Raw genomic sequence first — 25,124 nt, forward strand, 5'->3', positions numbered from 1 at the left:
TAGCGCCTGCCTTTGGCCCAGGGCGCGATCCTGGAGACCCAGGATCGAATCCCACGTCGGGCTTCCGGTGCATGGAGCCTGCTTCTCCCTCTGCCCATGTCTCTGCCTCTCTCTCTCTCTCTCTCTCTCTCTGTGTGTGACTGTCATAAATAAATAAAAATTAAAAAAAAATAAAATAAAATAAAAACGTGTAGTTTTATATAAACATTTTACAAAACTTTTTAGAAACACTTAGCAAGGACACAGACCATAACCTCATTGTGACATAATTTAAGAACTGCTTTGGCGACATACACATTATCAGTTTATTACATAGACTCATATTTAATCTTCCCTTCTGGATCTTCTCCCACTGGAAAATAAAACCAACAAGATTTTCAGTATGATTCATTTTATTATACCATCAGAAAAACATTTCCAGGTTTACTGCTGATTTGTTTCAAAACAAACTGGCCTGAAACTTATATACTTTAATATCTAATGGTCACCAAAAAATGGGTAAGCATATAAAAAATTAACTTAGTACTCCAAATTCAATGCATAAGAATCTTTTCTATCTAAACCATTTTTTAAAAACTTCAGAACAATCTAAAAATCTGTTCATGTAAAGCACTTATGTATTAATATAGTTCAGTTGATTATGAATATCACAAATAGAAGTAAAAGATATCAGTTCTTCAAATACCATGTTTCATTTTGTTTAATTTTGGGTTTCCTACTATCCATTCCTCAGGTCAATCAAAATACAAATGCGTGCAAAAGTTCAAGGAGAACAAAATTTACAATTAACTTATGAGGTAATCTTTACTTTCATTGTTCAAGTATCACAGTTCTAAGAAATGTCTCTTTCTAAGCATGTCTCATTTAAGAGGTTTGTTTTCAGAGCCCTTATTTCTAGAGCCCAAAACAAGTGAAATAAAATCCCATGCTTCCTTGAATATTAAATACCATGCAGCATAGCATTAAAACAATGTTAACTGACTTTAAAAGCAGAATTCTCTCATATTTTACTTTCTGACCAATTAAAAGTTCATTAAAACCGCTTGGAATTATGTTATTAAAATTCCAACATAAATATCTACAACTAGATTAATCCACTTATCTCCTAAACAATGTAGTGGGCAAAATGCCCAAAGAGAAAAGCATCCAGAGTGTACATACATGAACACTGAGAAGCCATGTTTCCCAGAGCTGATGCAGAAGAGCTATGTGACTAAATTCACACACTGCTTTGTCTGGGGATGCAAAGTGTGGGTCGTATTTTTCTATGTAACTTAAGAGTTCCTAAAGCAAGTCAGAGCGGACCATCAAACTGAAATATTCCATACTTGCCACTGGTCAGCCAGTTGGGCTCAGAGGCCATGTACTGTTCAGCCTGCCCCGGCTGCAGCCCAACCTGAATCTCCGCTTTTAATGTTCGTATACTGCAGAGAGGGGCAGGATGGAAGCCGTTCAAAGCCTGATGAAATGGAATGGTAAATTCCCACTTTCTATCACCTGTCAACTTCCTATAGTTCAAATCACCCTTGAATAAAATTAAATGTGCCTTTTGTAGTTCAGCATACAAGTCAGGAGCAACCTGAGACATTACACAGAATTCATGAGGCAGAGTCCAAAATATATGGTCATGGTAAACCCATTTGCCCATTTTAATATAATTTTCCCAGTCAACCCCACACCTGGACATCCACTTATGATTAGAACTTTTGACTTGTTCAATTAACCAGTTAAAATCATGGATAGTAGTATCAGAAACAAACCACGGAATAGTTTTTCCATAAAAATGGATCTCAGTAGCCAGTTGCGAGGACAACAAAAAGTCAGCTAAAACTAAATCTGTAACAAGTTCAAACCCAGAATTATCCAGAACAATATCAACTCTAGTAATAGATGCTTTTTCTCTTGTTTTCTTGCAGTTGTTAAGCAGCGACCAAAGATGTTCCATGTCATTCACTAAAATCAGAGGTTTTAGTTCCTCCAAAGAATTTATTATATTGATTTTCTGAGAACTGGTTTCCCCGCCTGATAGAGACAGATCACACTTATTTCCCCACAGTGAAATCTGAAAAAGAAAAAGTACATAACTTTTACTCTTCTTTTGAATAACCAACAAAAGTTTATTACGTAAAATGTGGGGGGAACAGTTGTTAAAAATATTCATAAAATTCATTTCCACAACACTCGATATAAAATAACCTTCAGATCTACACCTTCTCTAATAATACAAACACTGTGTTTACATCATGATGTAACCAGGTTAAGACAATGAAACATTTTATTGGTCACTATATAATAAATTTTTTAAAAAAACTAGTTTGAATGAGGTTAATGACCTGGATGGCTTAAATGAGAATGATTTTGCATCTTGCAGACATTAGAATATTTCTCTGTAAAAAGATGCTACAAGGGATGCCTGGTTCAGTGGTTGAATATCTGCCTTGGGCTCAGGTGGTGATCCCCGGGTCCTGGGATCGACTCCTGCATCGGGCTTTCCGAGGGGAGCCTGCTTCTTCTCCCTCTGCCTATGTTTCTACTTCTGTATCTCTCATGGATAAATAAATAAAAATCTTAAAAAAAAAAAAAAAAAGAGGCTACAAAGTTTATTTAAAAATCCAAAGTCTGGGACACCTGAGTAGCTCAGTGGTTGAGCGTCTATCTTTGCCTCAGGTTGTGATTCCCGGGTCCTGGGATCTAGTCCCACATCAGGTTCCCCTCGGGGAGCCTGCTTCTCCTTCTGCCTATGTCTCTGCCTCTCTATGTCTCTCATGAATAATAAGTAAAATCTTTTTTTTTTTTAAGAGTTAAGAGATTTATTTATTTATTTATTCATAGAGACAGAGAGAGAGAGAGATGCAGAGACACAGGCAGAGGGAGAAGCAGGCTCCACGCAGGAAGCCCGACGTGGGACTTGATCCAAGGGTCTCCAGGATCACGCCCCGGGCTGCAGGCGGCGCTAAACTGCTGCGCCACTGGGGCTGCCCGTAAAATCTTAAAAAATAATAATAATAGTAAAATAAATAAAAATTCAAAGTCAAGAGAAAAAGAAGTTCCCTTTTCCCTCCCCAAACTGCTCAGTTTCTTTCAGTAGTTGTATAACTAGGACCAAGCAATCTCTTTGGTATTTAGTTCTCTTACTTGAAAAATAAAGAAATTGGGCAAAGTGATGTCTAAAGATCCTCCAACTCCAATCATGTATCATTCCACTTTAAATTGAAATGATACTGAGGCTTATTTTATAGAAGATGGTATGTAATTAAATTATGTGTTTAGGAGTACAGGCTCTAGAAACAGATACGGGTTCAGATCCCAACATTTCTAGTTAATATACCATTATATATAATATATATTAATGTATACTGTAATATATATTTATATATTATATACTGTAATATATAATATAAGTAGAAAGTTAATATAACTTTCTAGTTAATAACTGTTGGTCAATTATGTATGTTCTCTAAGGCTTAGCACCCACAACTGAAAAATGACATAACAGCACTTACCTTGTAGAGTTACTGTGAGAATTGACATAATATATTTAAGTAATATACACAATACCCTGTAAATATTTGCCAAAACAGACTCTACTCTTGTGTGATTCAAAATAAGAGGAAAATGCACATCCTAAGAATATTATTTTAAATAATACTGTGGATGAATGAATAATATCATCATCTTATAAATAATAAGATAACGGTAAGTGTCCACCTGATGCGGAACACAGCAGTGTAGGCGATGGTACCCCTCTGCTGGCGTCAGGATCTCAGTCCACTGCCTGCACATCTCCCTCATACCATCTTCCAGTTTGTAATTCCATGTTGATTTGTGCCATTATTTGTCCATCTATATTCCCTCAAGATTACAGGTTCTATGATAGCAAGAACTGCCTGTTTTCCTTGCCATCACAAGCCCAGCATCCAGTCTGACAGAGCAGGCACTGAATTGTTCGCTCTGTGGATGGTGGTGGTGTTCTGGCTTCTAAAAACAGATCAGTGTTCCCTGCAAACTAAAACACCTTCAGGTTTCTTGTGGGAAGTTAACCTGCTGGTCATCGTGAGGGCTAACAGAGGGAAACTTTGAAACTTTGGCCTCATTTATGCGGCCAAATTCAAGGACAGAAAACACAGTGATATTTCTCCTTCTTTACAACTTACTAGACTCATGGGACAAAGAGAAGAGTCAAAGGTCGCTCCCTGAAACAATGGGCCATGGAGGGGTAAAGACTGACTAGATACTGCTTTTTTTCCTTCTTTTTAAAATTCTAAACAGTGCATAAAGGATAGTTCCAGCGGGGGTGGGGTGGGGGGTGGGGATAATTAGGCTTATTATTTAACAGTACCCTGAAACAACTTTTCTTCCCAACTTAAAATAAACCTTTCCTCTTAATCATGCACCTTACACTGCGTGTCCTTTAAGTTTTAACAGGATTCCGCCATCTGTATTGTCAAAGTATTTCCAGAGTGCTGGTGGCATTTAAACTTCTTCTTGGTCCAGTCATCCCTCACCCAAGTTGCATTAGTAACAGACTTCCCCGTGTCTAGCCTTGTACCCTTTCCATGTGTCCCAAGAAGTAATCCTTGAAACATGTCGATCCTTCTTACTCCTCTGATGAAAATACTCTAATAGCTCCCCGATGATTGCAATGCAAGTAAAAATGCTTATGAGGCCTTCTGTGGCCCTTCCAGTCCTCTCATCTCACCTCGTTTCTGCAGAATCTACTTGCAGTTTCTCTCACACACCTGCCAGGCTCCCACCTCAGGTACCCTGGCAGGAACGCTACCCCACACCTGCAATGTGACCCACTCCCTCACCTGTCTCGTGTCTTACCCCATCACCCTCTGAGGCTTAAAACTGCTTGGCAGCCCCACTTAAAACTGCTCCCTTGCATCTCCCCCAACATCCCCATTCTCCTGCCCTGCTTTCTCTCTCTTCCTGGCATTTCCTAAGAGCATCTCTTTCTGGAAAATGTTTTTAACTTTGTCTGGGAGATGAGGGCTGGGGATATTGTTGCATAAAACCACACATTTTCAAATAGTTCTGATTCTAATAACACATCTTAAATCTTAGGATGTTTTGAATGAGAACTAAAAACTAAACTTAATGCAAGACAGATGAAGAAATGTAATAAAATCATATTAAACAGACCACTGACCACCTGAGTGTTTCCACCTGACAACAGCAGCAGGCTAGCTGTTCTAGGCTCTGTGCTCCACGCTGACACAATTGAATCTACCTTCATTCTCACGTCAAATGACAAGGTAAATATGCCATCCTCATTTTACAGGTGAGAAAACTGTAGCTCAGGGATCCCTGGGTGGCGCAGTGGTTTGGTGCCTGCCTTTGGCCCAGGGCGCGATCCTGGAGACCCGGGATCGAATCCCACGTCGGGCTCCCGGTGCATGGAGTCTGCTTCTCCCTCTGCCTGTGTCTCTGCCTCTCTCTCTATCTCTCTGTGACTATCATAAATAAAGTTAAAAAAAATTTAAAAAAAAAAAAAAAAGAAAACTGTAGTTCAGAGAGATTAAGTACCTTGCCTCAGGTCCAGTAACAAAGTAACAGAACCAGCTTTCAAGCCCAAGGCAGGCTAGGCCAACCAAATGACTGTGAAATATTTTCTCTCAAGAATGACAGAAGCTATAAATCCAGATGACTCCTGTGCCACTAAAATCACTTCCAACTGAAGATTTCAAAACTCATTTTCAGGGGCAGTCCAGGTGGCTCAGCAGTTTAGCGCCGTCAGCCCAGGGCGTGATCCTGGAGACCCAGGATCGAGTCCCATGTTGGGCTCCCTGCATGGAGCTCGCTTCTCCCTCTGCCTGTGTCTCTGCCTCTCTGTCTCTCTCTCTTTCTGTGTCTCTCATGAATAAATAAATAAAATCTTTAAGAAAAAAAATTTTTTTCAGAGATTAGGTGGAAACACTATCACTAAAATGATTAAAAAAAAAGATCCATTATAACTTAAGTGACAATACATACATGTGCTTTGTTGTTAAATTAATACCATCTTTTAACTGAATATATGAATAGGCTCATGAGATTAATTATCACATTTACCTGAAGAAGTCGGAAAAATTCATCTTTCAGCTGATTTTCATCTAGGTCTTTGATAGCTGTTACCAACTCTTGTAGGTGAGTGCACAAAGCAACAATAGATTCCTGTGACTCAAAGAAATTTTGCTCTTTTGATTCTTTAAATACATCAAAGTCATCAATTGGTGGACTATAGGAGGAGAAAATCATTTAGGACAAACATTTATAAAACTCTGTACCTTCTTTTTTTAACATTTGGGTAATTGCAGTTATTTTTAAAGGAAAGAGAATATTACTGGTAATAGACACTGTATCAAACATAAATCAGGTTACAGAAAAATAATTATCAAATTACACAAAATAAATCAATTTGATCAAATTACACAAAAATAAATCCCCAAACTCATTTTAGTTAACTGTCAGAAGTTCCCTGATCAAATATTTTACTGGAATTTGGAATAATTATACTGATATACCCATATCCATAATTATTTACCCACTAAGGTTTCTAGAGCAAAAGGAGAAAGAAACAACTTTTCAAGATAACTGCCTTACTTTAACAAGTATTTTTTGCATGCTAAATGTGGCAGGGTTTCACAAAACAAATATATGCATATATTTGTATATAATAATTACCAATAGAGTCAAACACATGGTACTATGGGAACACAACAACTAGCAAGAAATCAGAAAATATTGACATAAATTTTACTGTAATAACAAACTTTGACAAATTTTGACATATATGTAGTTTTTTGGGTTTTGACCAATGGTGATATACATGCCGGGGCTTTATGCTGTCCAATGAGATCAAATAATATTAATACTGACCTAATAACATATCTAGCAAGTATAAATAAGAACATCATAGACTTTACAGAACCAAACAGAAGAGACATTCAGATCAGCTGATCTTCTAAGTTAGCACCTCTTTCCATGGGTCATCTGCCTTAAGATAAAACCAATGTGACTGATGTGAGACTCACTGAAAAAGCAAACACATACCAGGATTCATACATCCACACAATTATGGTTTCCTTCCAGTCACCTGGGAAGCTACATCCTTACTCCAAGGATGCTGCCATTGCTCAAAGCACTTTTGGAATTTCCTTCAGAACCTGTGGCACATTATTGAACGTCCCATCAGTGATAGCACATCTTTATTTTCTAGAGTTAATCTGGAGCCAAGTCACTTGGAGAAATTTCAGTAGAGTGACAGGCGTAAATCAAATGGAGTAATAGATTTTCTATCAAAAACGAAGAATGACTAAAAACTAATGAGACTAATTTCTTTTTGAGGCTTGTACACCGGCTCTGAAAGAAGTTCCAAAGAATTAAAAGATGACTTCAGCAATGGCAGCTTTGCTGAAATAAATTAGTCTCTCAAGGTGATTTAAAACGAATAAATAAAACCTTTACAAAGTGGGGAGGGGCCTGGGTGGCTCAGTCAGTTGAGCATCTGCCTTCAGCTCAGGTCATGATCCTGGGACCGAGTCCCCACATCAGGCTCCCTGCTCACTGGGGAGCCTGCTCCTCCCTCCCACTTGTGCTCTCGCTCTTAGTATGTCTCTCTCTCTCAAAAAGTAAATAAAATCTTTTTTAAAAAAGTGACTTAAAAAGATAAAAATTATTTGGACGCATAGGTTCAAGAGTAGGGTGAGCAAACTGCAGCTCGCAGACCCATCGTGGCCCACTCTGTTTTGTATGACCTGTTAGCTAAGAATGATTTTTATACTTCTGAATGGTTGAAAAAGGATTATTTTAAAACACATGAAATTCAAATTTCAGTGTCCATAAAGAACATTTATTGACACACAGCCATGCTTGTTCATTTACACACTATCTGTGGCTGCTTTGCACTGCAAGGACAGAGCCAAGGAGCTGCAACAAAGATCATGTGGCCCCCAGAGTCTAAAGTATTTACTATTCCGCCCTTTACAGAACAATTTGCCAATCCTTGTTCTACTGTTTTATTAGTCAATCATTAAAGTCACAACATATATTAAGAGTGAGCCTTATTCCTTGTATTTAGTAAACTCCTACACTTATATATGATTTCTGATTCTAAAAGTGTTTGCTATTTTAGAATCTACTAAAGCTGTATATGTACACAAACTATGGCCAGGTATTCCAGTCCTAGATTACACCCAACAGAAATACATGTGTTTGCTCACCAAAAACATGTGCTAAAATGTTTGTAGCAGTATTCTTCATAATAACCCCATGCTGGGAACTACTCAAATATCCATCAACAATAGAATAAACAGACTGTGATATATGCATATAATGTAATCTGATGTAACAATGAAAATTATTTACATTTATATGCAACAATATGGATGAATCCTGACAATGTACACTGAATGAAAGAGGCCAGACACAAAATTATCTCCAAAATAATTTCACTTAAATGTAGTTTTTAAAACAGGCAAAACTAACACAGGTCAAGATAGTGTTATCCTTGAGGGGTGGGAATGGCAGGATGGAATGGGGCCATAGGGGAGGCTTCTTTGGGTCCTAGTAAGGCTCTGCCTCTTGATCTGGGTGCTTGGGACGTTAAGTGTGTTCTAGTAAAGATTGTTGAACACTTAAGATACGTTCTGGATATACATTATACTTTATTAAAAGCTTTTAAATGTCTGCTATTTTCTTTGTACTTTTATTTTTCAATATCTGAAGTACATTCACTTAATCTATTTAAATTTTGCATACGGCTGATACTTTAAGTCTTAATTTAGACCTGCAGATTACTTACCTATTTAACTTTTTTTTTTAAAGATTTTATTTATTTATTCATGAGAGACACACACAGAAAGAGAGAAAGAGAGAAAGAGAGAGAGAGAGAGAGAGAGAGAGAGAGAAGCAGGCTCCATACAGGGAGGCCGACATGGGACTCGATCCCGGGTCTCCAGGATCAGGCCCTGAGCTGAAGGCAGCACTAAACCGCTGAGCCCAACCTATTTAACTCTTATAAAAACTATAAAACATGCATCTTGGCAAAGAAAATTAGAAGTATATTTCAGTGTAAGGGGCAAAATCAACATAAACATGTCTTAAAGCTAATGTGTACTTTGGGAGCCTAGAAAAGTAAAGATCCTACTTTGGTCGCTGGAGCTATTACAGGCCCAGGAGAGGAATTCCTTCTATGAATTGGACATTTAAAAATATTCAGCACTAGTTCTCCTATAGGATATATCTTCCACACATAGACCTAAAACCTGAGTTCTGCTACAAATGTCCTGACTTTTGAGTGTCAGCCACAGAGATCACTTGAGGAGAGCTCTAACATTCTTGTTCCTGCAACTTAAAGCTATATTTTGCCTTGACCCCTTTTAATAAAGCTGTTCCTGAACCAGTGGGTATATCAAGCCAGGATGTCCAGAATCTCCCTGAGGCATGGAAAGAAAAACTGATGCCCAGGCCCTACTGCAAAGAAATTAAACCATTGGTGTTTATTTTAATATAATGATTTCAAACCCTGCATGTTAAAAAAAAAAAAAAATTTCTCCTCTAACTAGGTTATAAATGTGTAGCCAGATTTGTAAACTTCTACCCTAAATTTTTAAATTCTGAACCTAATCTACCTCCAAAATCAAACTTAGAAACATATTCCTTTTAGCTTTCTATCTTCCAAACTCCCTCAATCCCACACAGGGAGCTACCCCATGTTTCAACACTTCAGCAGCTTTGACTCATACCATGGATATTTTCCAGATTTATGAAACCATCACCCAGAATTTCAGACTCATCTTAGTCCTTGACAGACATCCAAATCTGCTACTTGAAAAAAGGTTTAATGAGGGCTCTAAGCAGATTTACACAGACCAAGGTCAAGTAATGGCTTTACCATTTACCAGCCATGTATCCATGTAACCCCAGGTAACTTATTAATAACATCATCAGACCTCAGTTTCCTCAACTGTAAAATGAAAACCATAATTAATATCTACACTTCAGTGGGCTGCAAAGTAACTGGAACATAGCTGGTGTCCAAAACATGACAGCTCCTAGTATTAGCTATCATCTTGCTTAAGTGCCTCCCCTGTGTCAGGCAATGTGCTACATTTTTAATAGTATATATACTTTGCTTTTATTTTTTTTTAATTTTTTTTTTATTTATTTATGATAGTCACAGAGAGAGAGAGAGAGGCAGAGACACAGGCAGAGGGAGAAGCAGGCTCCATGCACCAGGAGCCCGACGTGGGATTCGATCCCGGGTCTCCAGGATTGCGCCCTGGGCCAAAGGCAGGCGCCAAACCGCTGCGCCACCCAGGGATCCCTATATACTTTGCTTTTAAAGCAAAAGTTTTAAAATACATTTATTCAGCAGTGGTTGCAGAGTGAGACAGAACTAATTAATTAAATACACTTATTCAGCAAAAACAAGCTGTCACTTTAAAAAATAATTTCTAAAGATTTAGATAGAAAAAGCTAATGTATAGCCTCAACTTGTTTCCCCAAATATTTATTTTATTTTATTATTAGTACTGATTTGACCAATTGTTCTAAATTATCCTTTCCTATGTTTTGAACTACTACCAAAGAATTTCTTTTAGCAAACCTGTATTTTTTAACCAATGACCTAAAAGGATAATCCACATTACATTTTCTTCTGCTTTTTAAATCGGTTCTATATCAGAATTTTCCTAGGAAAAATTAAATTAGTATAAACAAGCCTATAAAAAGTAATTTTGATTTGTGTTTAACTTTTAAAGTCTGTCTGTAATCTAGCCATTAAAAAAAAGGGGGGCTAAGAATTAAGGTAGTGCAAAAAAAACTGTAGTGATCACATTTCTGTTGACTTCTTACCCCAAATTAACTGACATATTATCTATTTTTATAAATAAAATATGATTCCTTTGCCCTATCTTGTTTTACAGAAATAATTATTTGAATAGTGAAAGGGAATAGAAGGGAAGGGAGAAGAAATGGGTAGGAAATATCAGAAAGGGAGACAGAACATGAAGACTCCTAACTCTGGGAAATGAACTAGGGGTGGTGGAAGGGGAGGAGGGCGGGGGGTGGGGGTGAATGGGTGATGGGCACTGAGCGGGGCACTTGACGGGATGAGCACTGGGTGTTAGTCTGTATGTTGGCAAATTGAACACCAATAAAAAATAAATTTATTATTTAAAAAAAAGAAATAATTATTTGAAATTAACATTTTTTGTTCAGGAAATATAATTTTACTCTAAAACTAAGTCTTCATAAGAATTTTTAATTAGTTCCCATTTCAGATATTATATCCTTTTAAAAAAATTCTTTTTTTTTTTTTGGTATTTTTTTTATTGGAGTTCGATTTGCCTTTTTTTTGTATTTTTTTATTGGAGTTTGAAAAAATTCATTTTTAATAATCTCTATACTGAATGTGAGGTTGGAACTTACAACCCTGAGAACAAGAGTCACATGCTCTATCAAACGAGCCAACCAGGCACCCCCGGATATTATATTAAGATATAATTGCCAAGAATCTATTATATCAATAACATTTGCAGAAATGTCCAATACTGCCACTAGTATCTGTTGAACTGAATTCTCGCTTCCACTGGTTTTTAAACTTACCATTTTATAATTTCAAAAAAGCATTAAGTCATCTAAACATTTATAATTTGATGTTATGTACTTACCTCTGGATAATTGCTTCATGAATTCTACGATACATGTAGCATTCTACAAACAACCAAGGTGAGTAAAACCACCTGGGTTTTCCATCATTTTCATTTAGAAGACTCTGCTGATATTCTAGGTACTGATTCCATATGTCAGTATCAACAAACTTCTCAACAAAGGGGATTATTGGTTTATCTGTTTGCAATTCATTTCGTAATTTAGAAAGAAGAGAAATTGCTTTCTTTTCAGCTTCTGTGCCTTTCTGCAGAAAAATGAAAAAAATTTATATACCTAAAATATATAAATAATCCATAAATATATAACTCATATATGTAAACAGTTAATTTATATAGGAATAAGTCCTCTACCATAAAACATTTTTAAGGTCTTAAAGAAGGAAAAAAAATAACTAGCTTTCCAAACTACATTTCATGTCTTTTACAAACCATTATAAACACTGAAATTCAGAAATCTTCAGTTGAAAATCAAAGAACACACACATTATCCTGTCTTATCGATTCTATCCTTTTTTCTTTCTTTTTTTTTTTTTTTTTTTTTTTAAGTTTCTTCTTAGGAACCCTTTGGTTCTTATCTTCTGGAGGCAAGATCTTTACCACAGAAGGAAAACAGCTATTGTGTTTCTGTTAAAGAGTTAACGAGGAAAAAAAAAAGTTAACAAAAAATTAAACTGAAAACACGGTATTACCTCTCCATGTTTCTCAAAAAATTCACTTTTATGTCGATGCAATGTATCAATAGCCCTGGTTAAGATCTGTGGTATTCTGTCTTTAATTGTAAGATATGCAAACGATCTAGAAAAGAGAGCCACATACACAGTACATTACTTAGCGTTATTATCAGCAGATTGGCCATCTTCCAGTTTCATTTGAATCAAAATTCCTTTTCATACAAGTATTATAAAGTAAGCCACCATTGTTCAACTACTATATTAAGACATAGGAAAATCCTGAAACTTTGCTGGTTTTACAGGTCATGAAAGCTAAACAGCCTTTGTACCTCTAATCCCAGATTCTCCCCTTGAGAGAATCCTGTGTCTCTGCTTCTCTGTCTCTCTCCTGTGTATTCTCATGAATAAATAAATAAAATCTTAAAAAACAAAACAAAACAGGCTCTTGTGCCAGGTTTATTATTTAGTAGGTGACTTCATATACTTAGATGAATGAGGCAATGGATGTAAACCTGCATGAAAGCCTCTAATGTGCTAGAATATAAAGATATTTATGAACCTGCTTCTCTCTTTTTAGTCTATGTTCTTAGCCAATTTTAATTCTCCTCAAAGGTTTTTTTTTTTCCTCCTGCCTTCTCTACCTACACAGTGACTTCATCCAATCCATCCCACTGTGCCCCCAAACAAAATTAAGGCAGGTTACCATCACACTCTCCCAACCAAAAAATTAGGAGACTTTCTAGAAGCGCCAAAGAATGAGAAAGCTAGAGGAATGAGAAAACTTGAGACTTGCATTTAAAAAAAAAAAAAGGATATTCTTGATTCTTGGCATACAAAAATCAAAATTTACAGATCATTTTATATACAATGAATTTTTAAGCAAATGCATAGGATTCAGTTAGAAAATTAAGACTTTAAAAAAAAAAGGAAAGAAAGAAAATTAGACTTTGGGGGCCGCCTTCAGCCCAGGGCCTGATCCTGGAGACCTGGGATCGAGTCCCACGTCGGGCTCCTTACAAGGAGCCTGCTTCTCCCTCTGCCTGTGTCTCTGCCTCTCTCTCTCTCTCTCATAAATAAATAAAATCTTAAAAAAAAAATTAGACTAAGTGATGAAATTCTGTGCATTTTTAGGGCACAAAACTTAGGTTATCAGTTCATGTATATATCTTCAGATCACCCAAGTGCAGTAGTTAAATCTTGAGGGTTTCCCAGCAAAGGGGGAGAGGGGTGTCAGGACCCCTAACCTCAATCCGCCACCACCACCTTGCGTAAGAGTCAACAGTACTAGATTTCCTCGGAGTTTCCTCAAAGACCTGCATCTGGGAGGGTAAAGTCCCAGGTCAGAGACCAGGGAAGAGCCAGAGGAACCCAGCGCTCAAAACAAATCTGGGGCACGGCGCGTGGAAGGGGAAGAGCTGCAGGCACCGGACAGCGAGATCACCGATTAATCTCCACGGCCCTGGGGGGAAAAAACCTATTCCCCGACAAATCTGAGACCCCTGACTTCTGCAGGGAATTTTAGCCTCCCCCAAAAGAGCGCTTGTTGGAGCAAAATAGAAAATGATCACAGCCTCGGCGCTGCGACACCCTGAAAGGGGACAGAAGAGGCTTAAACTCTGAGACGCTCATGAAAAGTTTAAAAAAAAAAAAAAGGAAAGAGCAGCATGGGATGGGGTCGCTTCAAAGACAAGCTGTTTAACGTGAAGGGAAGCCAACGCCTCCTAAAAGGCCCGGAGAAGCGCGCAGGGGGAAGCGGGGGGACCGGAGGATGCCGGCAGGGCGCGCGGGCGGCGGCCGGAGCTCGGCCACACGGCTGGAGCCGATCCGAGTCGGTCCCCGGCGGGCAGTCGCGGCCCGCAGCCCGCAGCCCGCAGCCCGCCCCGCGCCCCGCGCCGCCGAGCGGGGGGCGCCGAGCAGACGCGCCGGGCAGCGGGGCCGGACGGCGGCACCGGGGCCCCTCGGCCCGCCGCACTCCCCCGATGGTTACCCAGAGGCTTCCGGCGACGCCCGGCTTCCCGCAGACGCGGGGAGGAGGAAGAGCAGCGGAGGGACTGCGCGAGGAAAGCGACACGAACCCTACGTCCTGCCCCGAGAGGGACGCCGGGGACCCGGCCATCGCTGCCGCCGCCCGCGTCGCACCCGCCGCAGGGAGGGAGGCGGTCCCGGCGCGGAGGAGGAGCCGGGAGAGGGAGGGGCCGGGGCTTAAAAAAATGCGTTTGAATGAAGAAACTTTATTTAGTGCCCGTGGAAGAGACAAACAACGGCCGGCTGGAGGACGCGGAGATCTTCCGGGGACGAGGGCGGGGACAGCGGAGGGCGACGAGAGCAGCGGAATAAGGAAGCGGGCGGAGGCGGAAGCAAGCAGGGACCGGGAGGTCCCTGGCACTAGGGAGCGGAAAAGGTCGCGGCGACGCGGGTCACGTGGTCCGCCGGTCACGTGGCCCCGGCGGCTCCCGCTCCCGCAGGGCCCGGCGTCCTGTGCGCCTGCGCAGTGCGGGCGCCGGGAGGGCCGCCGGAGCGGCGGTGCAGGCTGCGGGGAGCGGGAGGTGCGGCTGCCGTTGCTCTTCTCTTACCAGCCGCCGGGTCGCGGAAGCTTGCGCGCTTGGCACGTCCCTCTTCTTTTCCGGCGGAGAGGTTAGTGCGCTGCTTTTCCCCAGTAGCTTGTGTGGTTCCCTCACCACGGGCCTCACCTTTGGTCGCGGCCGCTCGGAACCGCTGGGGTCACGGGTCACAGGTTCCACCGGAACCGCTGCGGTGATCTTTGGTTGACTTAGCTGGGACTGAAGCACGCAGTCCACAAACACTTACTGAACCTTTTTTTGAGCCAGTGCATAGCGCCTACCGCAAAGATTTTTTTTTAAAAAAAATTGAGTTTAAGTAATTGGAAGGCATTCCCCAAAGGATTAGCGCCGCTTATCCGTTGAATCGTAATCTGGCTGATACTGTTTTATTGTTTGGTATTGTTCTTAAGAAGTAGGAAATGTGCCAGTAGCTGCCTTGTATTTCATTCAGAAAATAGGAGTTGAATACTGTATACTGGGCACTATGGTTGCAGAAGACACAGCAGGAACGGTAGGCAAATCTTATCCTCAGGAAGCTTACATTCTAAAGAGAGAGGGGAATCTATTCTTTCTTCTCCTGGTTTCTCCTTTAGTTTTGTCACTATTTTTTAAAACAAAATTTATACATATATTTTAAGTAATCTCTGCACCCAGCATGGGGCTGCAACTCAAAGCCCCAAGGTCAGGAGCCCCAGGTTCCACCGACTGAGCCAGCCAGGCGCCCCTCGCTTTGTCACTAACTAACATATATTTCACTGACTTATCCAGTTTATGGTCTGTCACCTCCAATGTGATGTAAGGTTCAAACGATAGGGGTTTTTGTGTTTCATTTTCATGAATATTATCACCTTTGAAGAGAAAGTCTGACACATGGCAGGAACTCAGTTCATCTTTGTTGTAAGAATTGACAGATTAGAAATATGAGGCATCCAAGTGATGTTCAGTGCAATGGAAAAATAAAAAGTGAAGGAAGATAGTGGGTCTTGGATTGTAGATTTTAAATCAAGTTGTTAGGAAAGACTTCACAGGAGCAAGGAGGTGAAGCAGTGAGCTTTACAGGTTCCTAGAAGAACACAAGGAATAGTAAGTACCAAAAAAGTACCAAAAGACAGAGTGACTGCAGCAAAATGAGCAAAGCATAGAGCTGTGGGAGATGTTAAGGTGGAGATAAAGGGCCAGAAAGTGGGACCATGCATCCAGTTTAAGGTCGTTGACTTTTGTTTCATGTGAGATGAGAGGCTGGCATCAGATTTTGTGCAAGAGAAAAGACGTGATCCTTCTTAGGTCTAAAAAAGGATCACTTTGGTTGCTGCACTGAGAAGAATCTGTAGGAGGTAAAGAACAGAAGCAGGGAGACCCGTTAGGTGGCTATTTCAGTAATTGTGGGAAAGACAGCAGCTTGGATCATGATAGTAGCCGTGTTGGTTGAGACCTGATGCAAATAAAGCCAATCTGACAGATTGGGTATGGGGAATGAAGAGGTAAAGCGGATTATAGGTTATTGCCTTTAGCAAAGATAAGGGTGTAATCGCTATTTTGTGAATGGGGAAGACTATGGGAAGAATAGAACTTGTAGGAAGATTTTAGACGCTCTGTTTTGAGCATGTTGTATTTTTCATGCTTATTGGAGTGGTTTAGGGATAAATATTTGCTATTCATTACTGCATAGATTGTATATAAGGAGCTGAGAATAGAGAAGTGGCCCAAATACTGAGCTGTGGTGCTTTCGATTGTTGAGGGTATAGGAAAACACAAAAGAGACAGAAGGTACAACCAATGAGGTAGGAGGACAATGGCCAGTGTCATATCCCAGAAGCCAAGTGAAGAAGGTACTTCCAGGAGGGTAGAGTGATCAACTTATCTGATGTTGCTGGTGAGTCAGGTAAAATGAAGACCGAGAAGTGACCATTGGAATTAGAAATATGGAGGTCATTGGTGGCCTTGACAAGTGGGTTTTGGTGAAGCAGTAGGGATGAAACCCTGATTGGAGTGGATTCAAGAAAATCAGAGGAGTTAGAGACAATAAACTTTTAAAGGAAACTAACTCAGAAAAGGTGTAATATGTGGAAGGAAAGATGGAGTCAGGGGAGAATTGTTTTTATAAGATAGAAAGAAATCAAAGCATAGTCATGTGCTAATAGGAATATGCTGGAGAGGGGCGCCCCACTGGCCCAGTTGGTTAAGCATCTGACTCTTTGTTTTGGCTCAGGTCATGATTTCAGGTTCCTGAGATCAAGTCACATAGTGGGCTCCATGCTTATCCCAGAGTCACTTGTCCCTTTCCCTCTGCTCCTCCTGCTCTTTCTCTGGTATTAATAAATGAAATCGTAAAAAAATAAATAAATAAATAATAAATAAAAAAGAATATACTACTGGAAAGAAGGAAAAATAAATAGCATGAGATAGAAAAGAAGAGTTTAACCATTCCTGCTATAGGCAGGAAGAGTGAGACTTGGTATGCACATGGAGGACTTGGTTCCAGATGGGACCAGGGGCAGCTCTTCTGTGGCAGAAGGGAAGACAAAATACATGGACACAGAAGCAGCTGGTGAGCAGGTGGATCCTGGTGAGAACTTGTGGAAATTCTATTCTGATTGTTTCTGCCCTGTCAACAAAAGAGGAAACAAGGTCATTATTGAGAAGGAGAATGGAAGAGGAGGCATCGGAGGTGAGGAGAGAGCACAGAATAGACTGTGGTAGGGAAACAGTTTATGGTTGTCGAGCAGCATGAAAGGCACTCCTGAAGGAAGCATTCATGATTTTAAAGTGAGACCAGTTGGTTTGGTTTGTTGGTTGTAGCCATGTTCAGAGGCAGGAGTACACCCACAAATTAGGTGAATTATATTTAATTCTGGTTGATGTGATGTGGAGGAGAGAGGGATGCAAGGGGTTTGAAGTATATGGGAGAGGAAGAGACGATAGGCCGCGGAATGTAGGCTGAGCATGGTGGAAGAGAGGTGTGGGGAGTGAAGGACACTGGAGGGTGTTTGGATCATTGTATGGTTAGGTCCTATTGAGGCTGAAGAATTGTTAGAATTGAGTAAGAGAAGAAAGTGAGCTTAAAAGACCAGACATGGGGTTTGGAGTAGCACACCTGAAATTGAGCGGGTGAGGTTGCAGTTGTTGATAAAGACGGATCTAGAGCAAGACCCTCTAGGAGAAATACAGTGCAAGCTATATAACGGCATTTGAAGTTTTCTAGGGGCTTTAACCGTAAAAATAAGTGACATCACTTTTAATTTACTTAGCTCAATATACTTAAAATATTATTTCAACAAGTAATGTAAAAGTTATGGAGATATTTTGCTTTTTTGTATGAAGTATAAAAGCCAAGTACAAAAAATTTTTAGCGTTTTTGAGTCACATTTCAAGTGCTCAGTCCTTGTTTGTGTTTCGTGGCTATTATACTGCTGAGAGCATGTGAGCCCGGGAGGGAGTGATTGAGGGAGAATGGAAGACAAGATAGGCAGAGAACCCAGGCTAGGGGATTGGTAGACTCGTGTCCACCACTGCTCTGTGCAGAGCTTATGCAGAGCTTTTAGAGTAATTAACAATCTAATAAACTTTTAACCTTTAAATTTAGTTTGTGCAATTACAATTTAACTTTCCTGAGATGTGCCCCAGTTTTTAACAAAGCCTAAATCTGGTGTGTGTGTTGGATACCTTAAGTGCTACATCTTTCTCTGCAAAGACAAAAGACACACTTCTTGTTTGTCCTGTAGCTTTTGCATTCTTTGTCCTAATGCTTTGCATGGCCTCTATATTAAGGCAGTCTCTAGTTTCAAGGTAAGAATTTCCTAGAAAAGAATCAGTGTATACAAATTTCTAACTTTTTTTTTTTATAATTAGGTTCTTCAAAACCCACTGGCTCAACTGGCAGGGAATAGTAGTAATTAAAGGTGAACTATAATAGCTAATTGGACTAGAACTAAACACAGAATTCCAGAAATATTTTTGAAAGCATATATTTTATGCTTATATTTTATGCACTATTTTAGTAGCTTCTAAACATTGCTGTGATGCACCCTGGTCCTCCTCTAGGAGGTTGGTGATAGAGCACAGTGGTTAGGTGTCATCTTTGGAACTGGAAAAGCCTGGGATGTAATTACATCTCAGTAACTTCCTACCTGAGCAGTTAGCCTCAGCTTCATCATCTGTAAAATGCCTCCTGGGGTTCTGTTCAGGTAAAGCCCAGAGCCTCATGTGTGACAATACTCAGTGAGTAGGGTCTTAGTCTCTGTTCCTTTTCTACCTGTTACCAAAGATAGGTTTCTTAAACATACATCAGATCGTGTGAGCGTCTCATTTAAGATCTCTGGCTTCCCCCTATCTGTAAACACTCTTTTGCATCACTCACTGTCTGATGCCTGGCTCCTCCTCTGTCCTAATCTCCCGCAGCTTACTCCTGCCTCCCCTGTGACTGCACTCCAGTTGTCAGATAAACAGTAGTCTATCTGAGGTGTTTGATTTGATGATTCCTTAGGCTTTTTGAGACCCAGTTCAGATGTCACCACTGTGAATATGTCCCACCCACCCATTACCCCAGATGCTCCCTCCTCTGGGCCCCATAGCAGTTGGTACATCGCTCTGTTCAGAACTTATTACATTACTCTGTTTACCCAGCTAGACTGAATTCTGAGATGACTGATCCACTCATATACCCCTAGCACCTAACATGCTATTTTTATAAATTATTATTATTGATTCCCCAGTATAGGGTTTTTAAGATTTTATTTATTTATTTGAGAGAGAGAGAGAGAATGTGTGTGCACAAGCAGGGGGAGGGGGGGGGGAGAAGGAGAGGGAGAGGCAGACTCCCTGGGATCCCAGGACCCTGGGATTAAGACCTGAGCCGAAAGCAGGTACTTAACCATCTGAGCCACCCAGGTGCCCCAGGCTTACGTTTTTTTTTTTTTTTTTTTTTTTTTAAGATTTATTTATTGGGACGCCTGGGTGGCTCAGTGGTGGTTGAGCATCTGCCTTTGGCTCAGGTTGTTATCCTGGGGTCCTGAGATCAAGTCCTGCATCAGGCTCCCAGCATGGAGCCTGCTTTTCCCTCTGCCTATGTCCCTGCCTCTATCTCTGTGTCTCTCATGAATAAATAAATAAAATCTTAAAGAAAAAAGATTTATTTGAGAGAGAGAGAAGAATATGTTAACAAGTTGGGGAGAGAGAGGGGAAGAGAAATCCTCAAGCAGTCTCCCTGCTGAGTGTGGAGCCCGAGGCAGGACTCAATTTCGGGATCCTGAGTCAAATCAAGAGTCAGATGCTTAACCGGCTGAGCTACCCAGATGCCCCTATAAATTAGGCTTGCTTTTAAAGAACAAATATTTTGTGCTGTAAATAAAGGGGGAATTGCTTACATATGCAGTCTCTTTCCTTTGAAGTGTTTCTTTCTCTCAGTGCCTCACATCCCTTACCCCCACTACCAGGCCCAGTCTCAACCTGAAAAGCACTTTCCTGTTCAAGAAGCAGCTCAAATCTTTCTGAGAGCCTTTCCTGACTCTTGATGTAGAATCAGGCCAGCTTCTTGTATGTTTCCTCTGCACCCTGTGCTGTAGATTTTTGTAGAACCTAGGACCTATCCCCCTGAGTTATAATGAGCTGTTGAAAATGTCTGTCTCTAGGAGACCACTAGCACTGGATGGCAGGGGCTGTGCCTTTCATGGATGCATCCCTGGCCCTAACTCATTGTATATCTCATTGAATAAATTTTGAATAAAGGAATTCAGGAGAATCGTTCTTTTAAACGGTTCATATGCCAATGAAATATATGAAGAGATCCCATTACTGTGCTTTTCTTTTTTAGGTCCTTGTCATGTCATTGGCTTTATAGTGTTGTAATCTTCCAGAAAGAAGGCCAAAGGTTAATCAAAGGAAACGTGGTGGAAACACCTGTATTTATTTTTTTAACTTCATTCTTTTACTAGACTCAGGTTAAAGTATGTTTGTTTTGTAAATGTTTTTACAGAAATCTGTTTATTACTTAGGAAAATATTGTATATATTTGAAAATATGTAAAAACGAAACGGAAAAAACAAACTTCTAAAACTCTTTTTCTTTTAGCTTGGGATGTGGTAATGTCATCCAGACTTTTCAGAGCCCTGGCCGGATCTCACTGTATTTTATCAAAAGTGTGTCAGTGCCAAAGACTTGTCCAGCGAACGTTAAAACCACTTAAGGAATTTAAGACTACGACATGCAACACCACAACGAGAAGTCAAAACTTGGATTTGTTCTTTCCTGATATAGCAGCTGGTGGTTTGAATAAGTCCCAGGTCCTGGAAAGGAATCAGAAAATCTCAAATACAAGCATACTCTCTCCCTTAAATGCTGTGCATTGCCAAGAAGAAAAAGTGCACCTTCCAACCAGGAAATCTTTTGGTACTCACAGGAAAGTGACTCACAGACCAAATCTATTAGGTTCTAAGTGGTTTATAAAAATATTAGAGCGGCATTACTCATCTATATCAACAGAAACACTTGTTCCTAAGCAAGACTTTCCGCAAATCAAGAGACCACTAAAGGCATCGAGGACCAGGCAGCCATCCAGGACCAACCTTCCAGTTCTGTCTGTCAATGAGGTAAAAACGTGTGGTGGTGGCAGTCTGTTTTATAATCATTGCTTGCACTGTAACTAGTATCCATGGCACCACAGCTGTACCGTGAACATAAGAGGGCTGGCAACAAGATCTTTGAAGCCTAGTAGTAAAGCCTGTGATATCCAAAGGGAATCAACATCTTTTTTTTTTTTTTTTTTTTAAGATTTATTTATTTGAGGGCATCCCTGGGTGGCTCAGCGGTTTAGAGCCTGCCTTCAGCCCAGGGCATGATCCTGGAGTCCCAGGATCAAGTCCCACGTCGGGCTCCCTACATGGAGCCTGCTTCTTCCCTCTGCCTGTGTCTCTGCCTTTCTCTCTCTCTCTGTCTCTCATGAATAAATAAAATCTTTAAAAAAAGATTTATTTATTTGAGAGAGAGCATGAACATATGAGTAGGGGGAGGGGCAGAGAGAGAGAGAGGGAGAGAATCTCAGGCAGACTGCGTGGATGGTGAGTGCATAGCCTGATGTGGGGCTCGATTCCAGGACTCAGATATCACATGAGCCGAAATCAAGAGTTGGATGCTTAACTGACAACCACCCAGGTATCCCAGGAAATCAGCATCTTAGTTTTAAGAATTAAGAATATGTTTAAAGACAAAGTATAGGCAATTAAATACAAAAATAGGACAGCCCGGTTGCTCAGCGTTTTAGCGCCGCCTTCAGCCCAGGGCGTGATCCTGGAGACCCGGGATCAAGTCCCAGGTCAGCTCCCTGCATGGAGCCTGCTTCTCCCTCTGCCTATGTCTCTGTCTCTCTGTCTGTCTCTGTCTCTGTCTCTCTGTTTCTCTCATGAATAAATAAAATCTTAAAAAAAAATTAAATACGAAAATATAGTTTGTGACAAGTTCCAGACTTAAGGAAACTGAGAAAGAAGACTAGTATTAAGTCCAGTGTTGGAGTAGTACCATAAAAACACCCAGTTAAAAAATTTCAAACTATAGAAGTTCTTCATCAAATTAAAATAACCATTTTTTTAGTAGCTCTGCGGACAGGTGAGTGCTCATTAGTCTGTGGTAACTGTATGGGATGGGTTAGTGAGATGACATGGGAAGTACACTCAGAAAACAGGGTTTTGCTTCTTTAGCCTTTGAGGTTTAAAGGGGGTTTTTTCATTCACTGTTAAGAAGTTTGTGGGAGTTTCTCAGCTACAATTGCATTTGGCTTCTGAATGATCAGTACTATTTAAGATCAGGATTGAGCCCTTTGCTAACTTTTGTATCTTGCATAATACCTAGGACTGTGCCTTCTACTTAATAAACATTTGTTAAATTGGAAAAGAGGAAAAAAAAAATTGGAAAAGAGGGAAGAGAGACAAGGGATCTTTGAGGTCCATGGTCATCAACATTAACACTGGAAATATAAAATATTCAAAACTTGATCAGGCCTTCTGAATCTATCAGAAAACAGATTAAAATATCAGTCTTAAAATTTTAATTCTGAGGGTACCCTAAACATGTATAATTTGTGGGGTTTTTTCCTTACTGCATAGTTGACTTCCTTCAAAAAGGTCTTATAAAAAACAAACAAACAAACAAACAAAAAGGTCTTATAGGCCTTCAGTATTGATCCTCAGGTTATGAAGTTAGGAGTTGATTCATGATTTTTAGTTTGGACTCTAGCTTTATTTGAATTCTTGTGTGGGGTCTCTGAACCTAGAGTAGAAATGAAGGAAGTGTTGCATGTGTGCTAGTCTTTTCCTTGTAGCTCCTGATTTTTTTATTGTATTGTTTAGCTTTGTGGTAGTTTGGGAAATTCAGCATTTAAGTGACAGATGATATTAGGTATAAAAACCTGAATTCATGGCAGATCCAAGAAAGAGGAAGATCTGCTCCTTTTGTTCTTTTGTTATATCTAATAATCAAGTTTCTTAATAAAGAGGCTGATATAGTGGAGATGTCACTTTTTTGTAGTTATTGGTCGTAAACTATCTCAGAGGCATTATTTCTTTGGGCTATCCTCAGACTTGGAGGCAATTTTTTTGAATTTTTTTTTTTTCTTTTTTAAGGGTTTGGTTTTTTTTTTTTTTTTTTTTTTCCCTGTTTCCAGGAAAGGGTTTGAGGTAGATTTTCAAAATTCAGTGTAGTTTTAAAGGAGCCAACAATTGACACAGAGAAGTAACTGGCTCCAAGTACCTGGTATGAATATTGAGTTCTGAGAAGCCCAATGATTAAAGAAAAAAAGGAAATCCTCCTGGGTTGTACATCTGTTGTTCTTTAACAGGAAAAAAAGAAAAGCATAACAATATTTTATGAGAAAATCATGATTTTGTATCATGGAATTTAAGGAGTCCTATTTCGTGGGTTCTTATATCAGAGATATGTAACATGATAGATGTGACCTCAGTTGGAGTTTTGCAAAAACAGAAACAGCGTGTTGTCACTGTAAAAGCACAAGGAAATCATAGAAAACTTAGGTTTGTGACGGCATTTTTAGAATGATTTCAGGTAATGCAATTTTGGAACTTTTTTTTGGTTTATTTATTTATTTTTTGTATTCTCTACACCAGCGTGGGGCTTGACCTATGACCCCGAGATCAAGAGTAGCATGCTCTTCCCACCAAGCCAGCCAGGTGCCCCATGGAACGTTATTTGTGATGATCTTACTTTTCATAGGTGAGCATAGTCTTGAGATGTGACTGGATATTCTATCCCCAAGGCCAAAGACTGGCTTTTGTCTGGCCCAGATGGAGGGCATCATGGGGCTGACAAATCCTTTTTGGTGGTATAGCCCTATCTCCCCTTCTAGACTGAGACAAGAAGGACTCTGCTTTGTACCAGAGAGCGGATGTGCTTTCTCTTGTCCCCATTCATGCTTCTGAACTCGCCCTCTTCGTCTGCCACATAGCATGCTCTCAAATTGACTGAATGAGGTCAAGCACCCTCTCCACTGGAATCAAGTCTTTACCTGGTGTCATTTTGCAGAGATCATAACCTACTAAGATATTCAGCCCATGTGCCATTGGCTCATAGTTTATCATGGCAGCAGCAGTGCTCCCTATTGATGTGTCCTGTCTCTCAGGAGGAACATGCTGGATGATGACAGCCACTGCTCTGAGCAGCATGGAGGTGGGCACGAAAGGGAAGGTGCTGGGTGCCTGCTAATGATTTTCGGAGGATCACCACTGTATACTGTAAAGTTAACTAGTGGGTTGTTAATAGTTGTTTGTTATGGGTTGGTTGGGTTTTTTTTTTTCTTTTTTTGTGACTAGAATAAAAAGCATGAGAATGTATTACTGTGGTAGAGCTAAAACTATTTTGTGAATTTTCTGTGCCAATTACTGGTATGTATGCACATATGCATATGTGTACTATGTATACAAAAGGCTTTCTCACCATGGAGTGTAGTCAAAAAACTTGAAAGCCAAAGCATTGTACTGCTAACATAAAATGTATTTGTGTTTTAAAACTTTATCTCTAATGTATACATAACAGGAAAAACATGCATTCTTTGACAGTACAGAAGTAACGTTGCAGTAATGCATTAAATTTCTTTAGTACTAGAATATGAATAAAAATAAACTTTCTTTTTCAAGAAAAGCATTCCATCAGAGTGTGTAATGTGCTAAAACAAGAATCATATATAGATTTCTAGCCCCATCTGCTGGAACATGTTTTCTGTGGCCAGAAAAATG

The 25,124-nt window shown here is 40.0% G+C and overlaps 2 protein-coding genes across 5 annotated transcripts in view; one reads left to right on the forward strand and one right to left on the reverse strand.

Moving 5' to 3' along the window:
• Window positions 1–374: 374 nt before the first annotated feature.
• On the reverse strand, window positions 375–14,719 carry ARMT1 (acidic residue methyltransferase 1). Of its 2 annotated transcripts, none has more exons than XM_025998008.2 (5): window positions 14,404–14,719; window positions 12,347–12,452; window positions 11,658–11,902; window positions 6,055–6,220; window positions 375–2,062 (listed from the first exon to the last, which is right to left on the reverse strand). In XM_025998008.2, exons 1-5 carry the CDS (start codon window positions 14,442–14,444, stop codon window positions 1,295–1,297), a joined length of 1,326 nt encoding a protein of 441 aa, XP_025853793.1. In that variant the 5' UTR covers window positions 14,445–14,719; the 3' UTR covers window positions 375–1,294. The 2 variants fall into 2 exon arrangements, with proteins under 2 accessions (XP_025853793.1, XP_025853794.1); XM_025998009.2 differs by having other exon boundaries at window positions 14,316–14,495.
• A 29-nt stretch (window positions 14,720–14,748) lies between these two features.
• Window positions 14,749–25,124, forward strand: part of RMND1 (required for meiotic nuclear division 1 homolog) — a 44,667-nt gene continuing 34,291 nt past the window's right edge. Inside the window, exons 1-2 of one of the 3 annotated variants that reach the window (XM_025998006.2) lie at window positions 14,749–14,962; window positions 20,956–21,473. In XM_025998006.2, the coding sequence (XP_025853791.1) occupies window positions 20,970–21,473 (504 nt within the window). In that variant the 5' untranslated portion in view covers window positions 14,749–14,962; window positions 20,956–20,969. The remainder of the gene's footprint in view (window positions 14,963–20,955; window positions 21,474–25,124) is intronic. The other 2 variants (XM_072767873.1, XM_025998007.2) reach the window with 2 other exon arrangements.

Source organism: Vulpes vulpes, chromosome 1 (genome assembly GCF_048418805.1).
Source record: "Vulpes vulpes isolate BD-2025 chromosome 1, VulVul3, whole genome shotgun sequence".
In the NCBI taxonomy this organism is placed as follows: Eukaryota; Metazoa; Chordata; class Mammalia; order Carnivora; family Canidae; genus Vulpes; species Vulpes vulpes.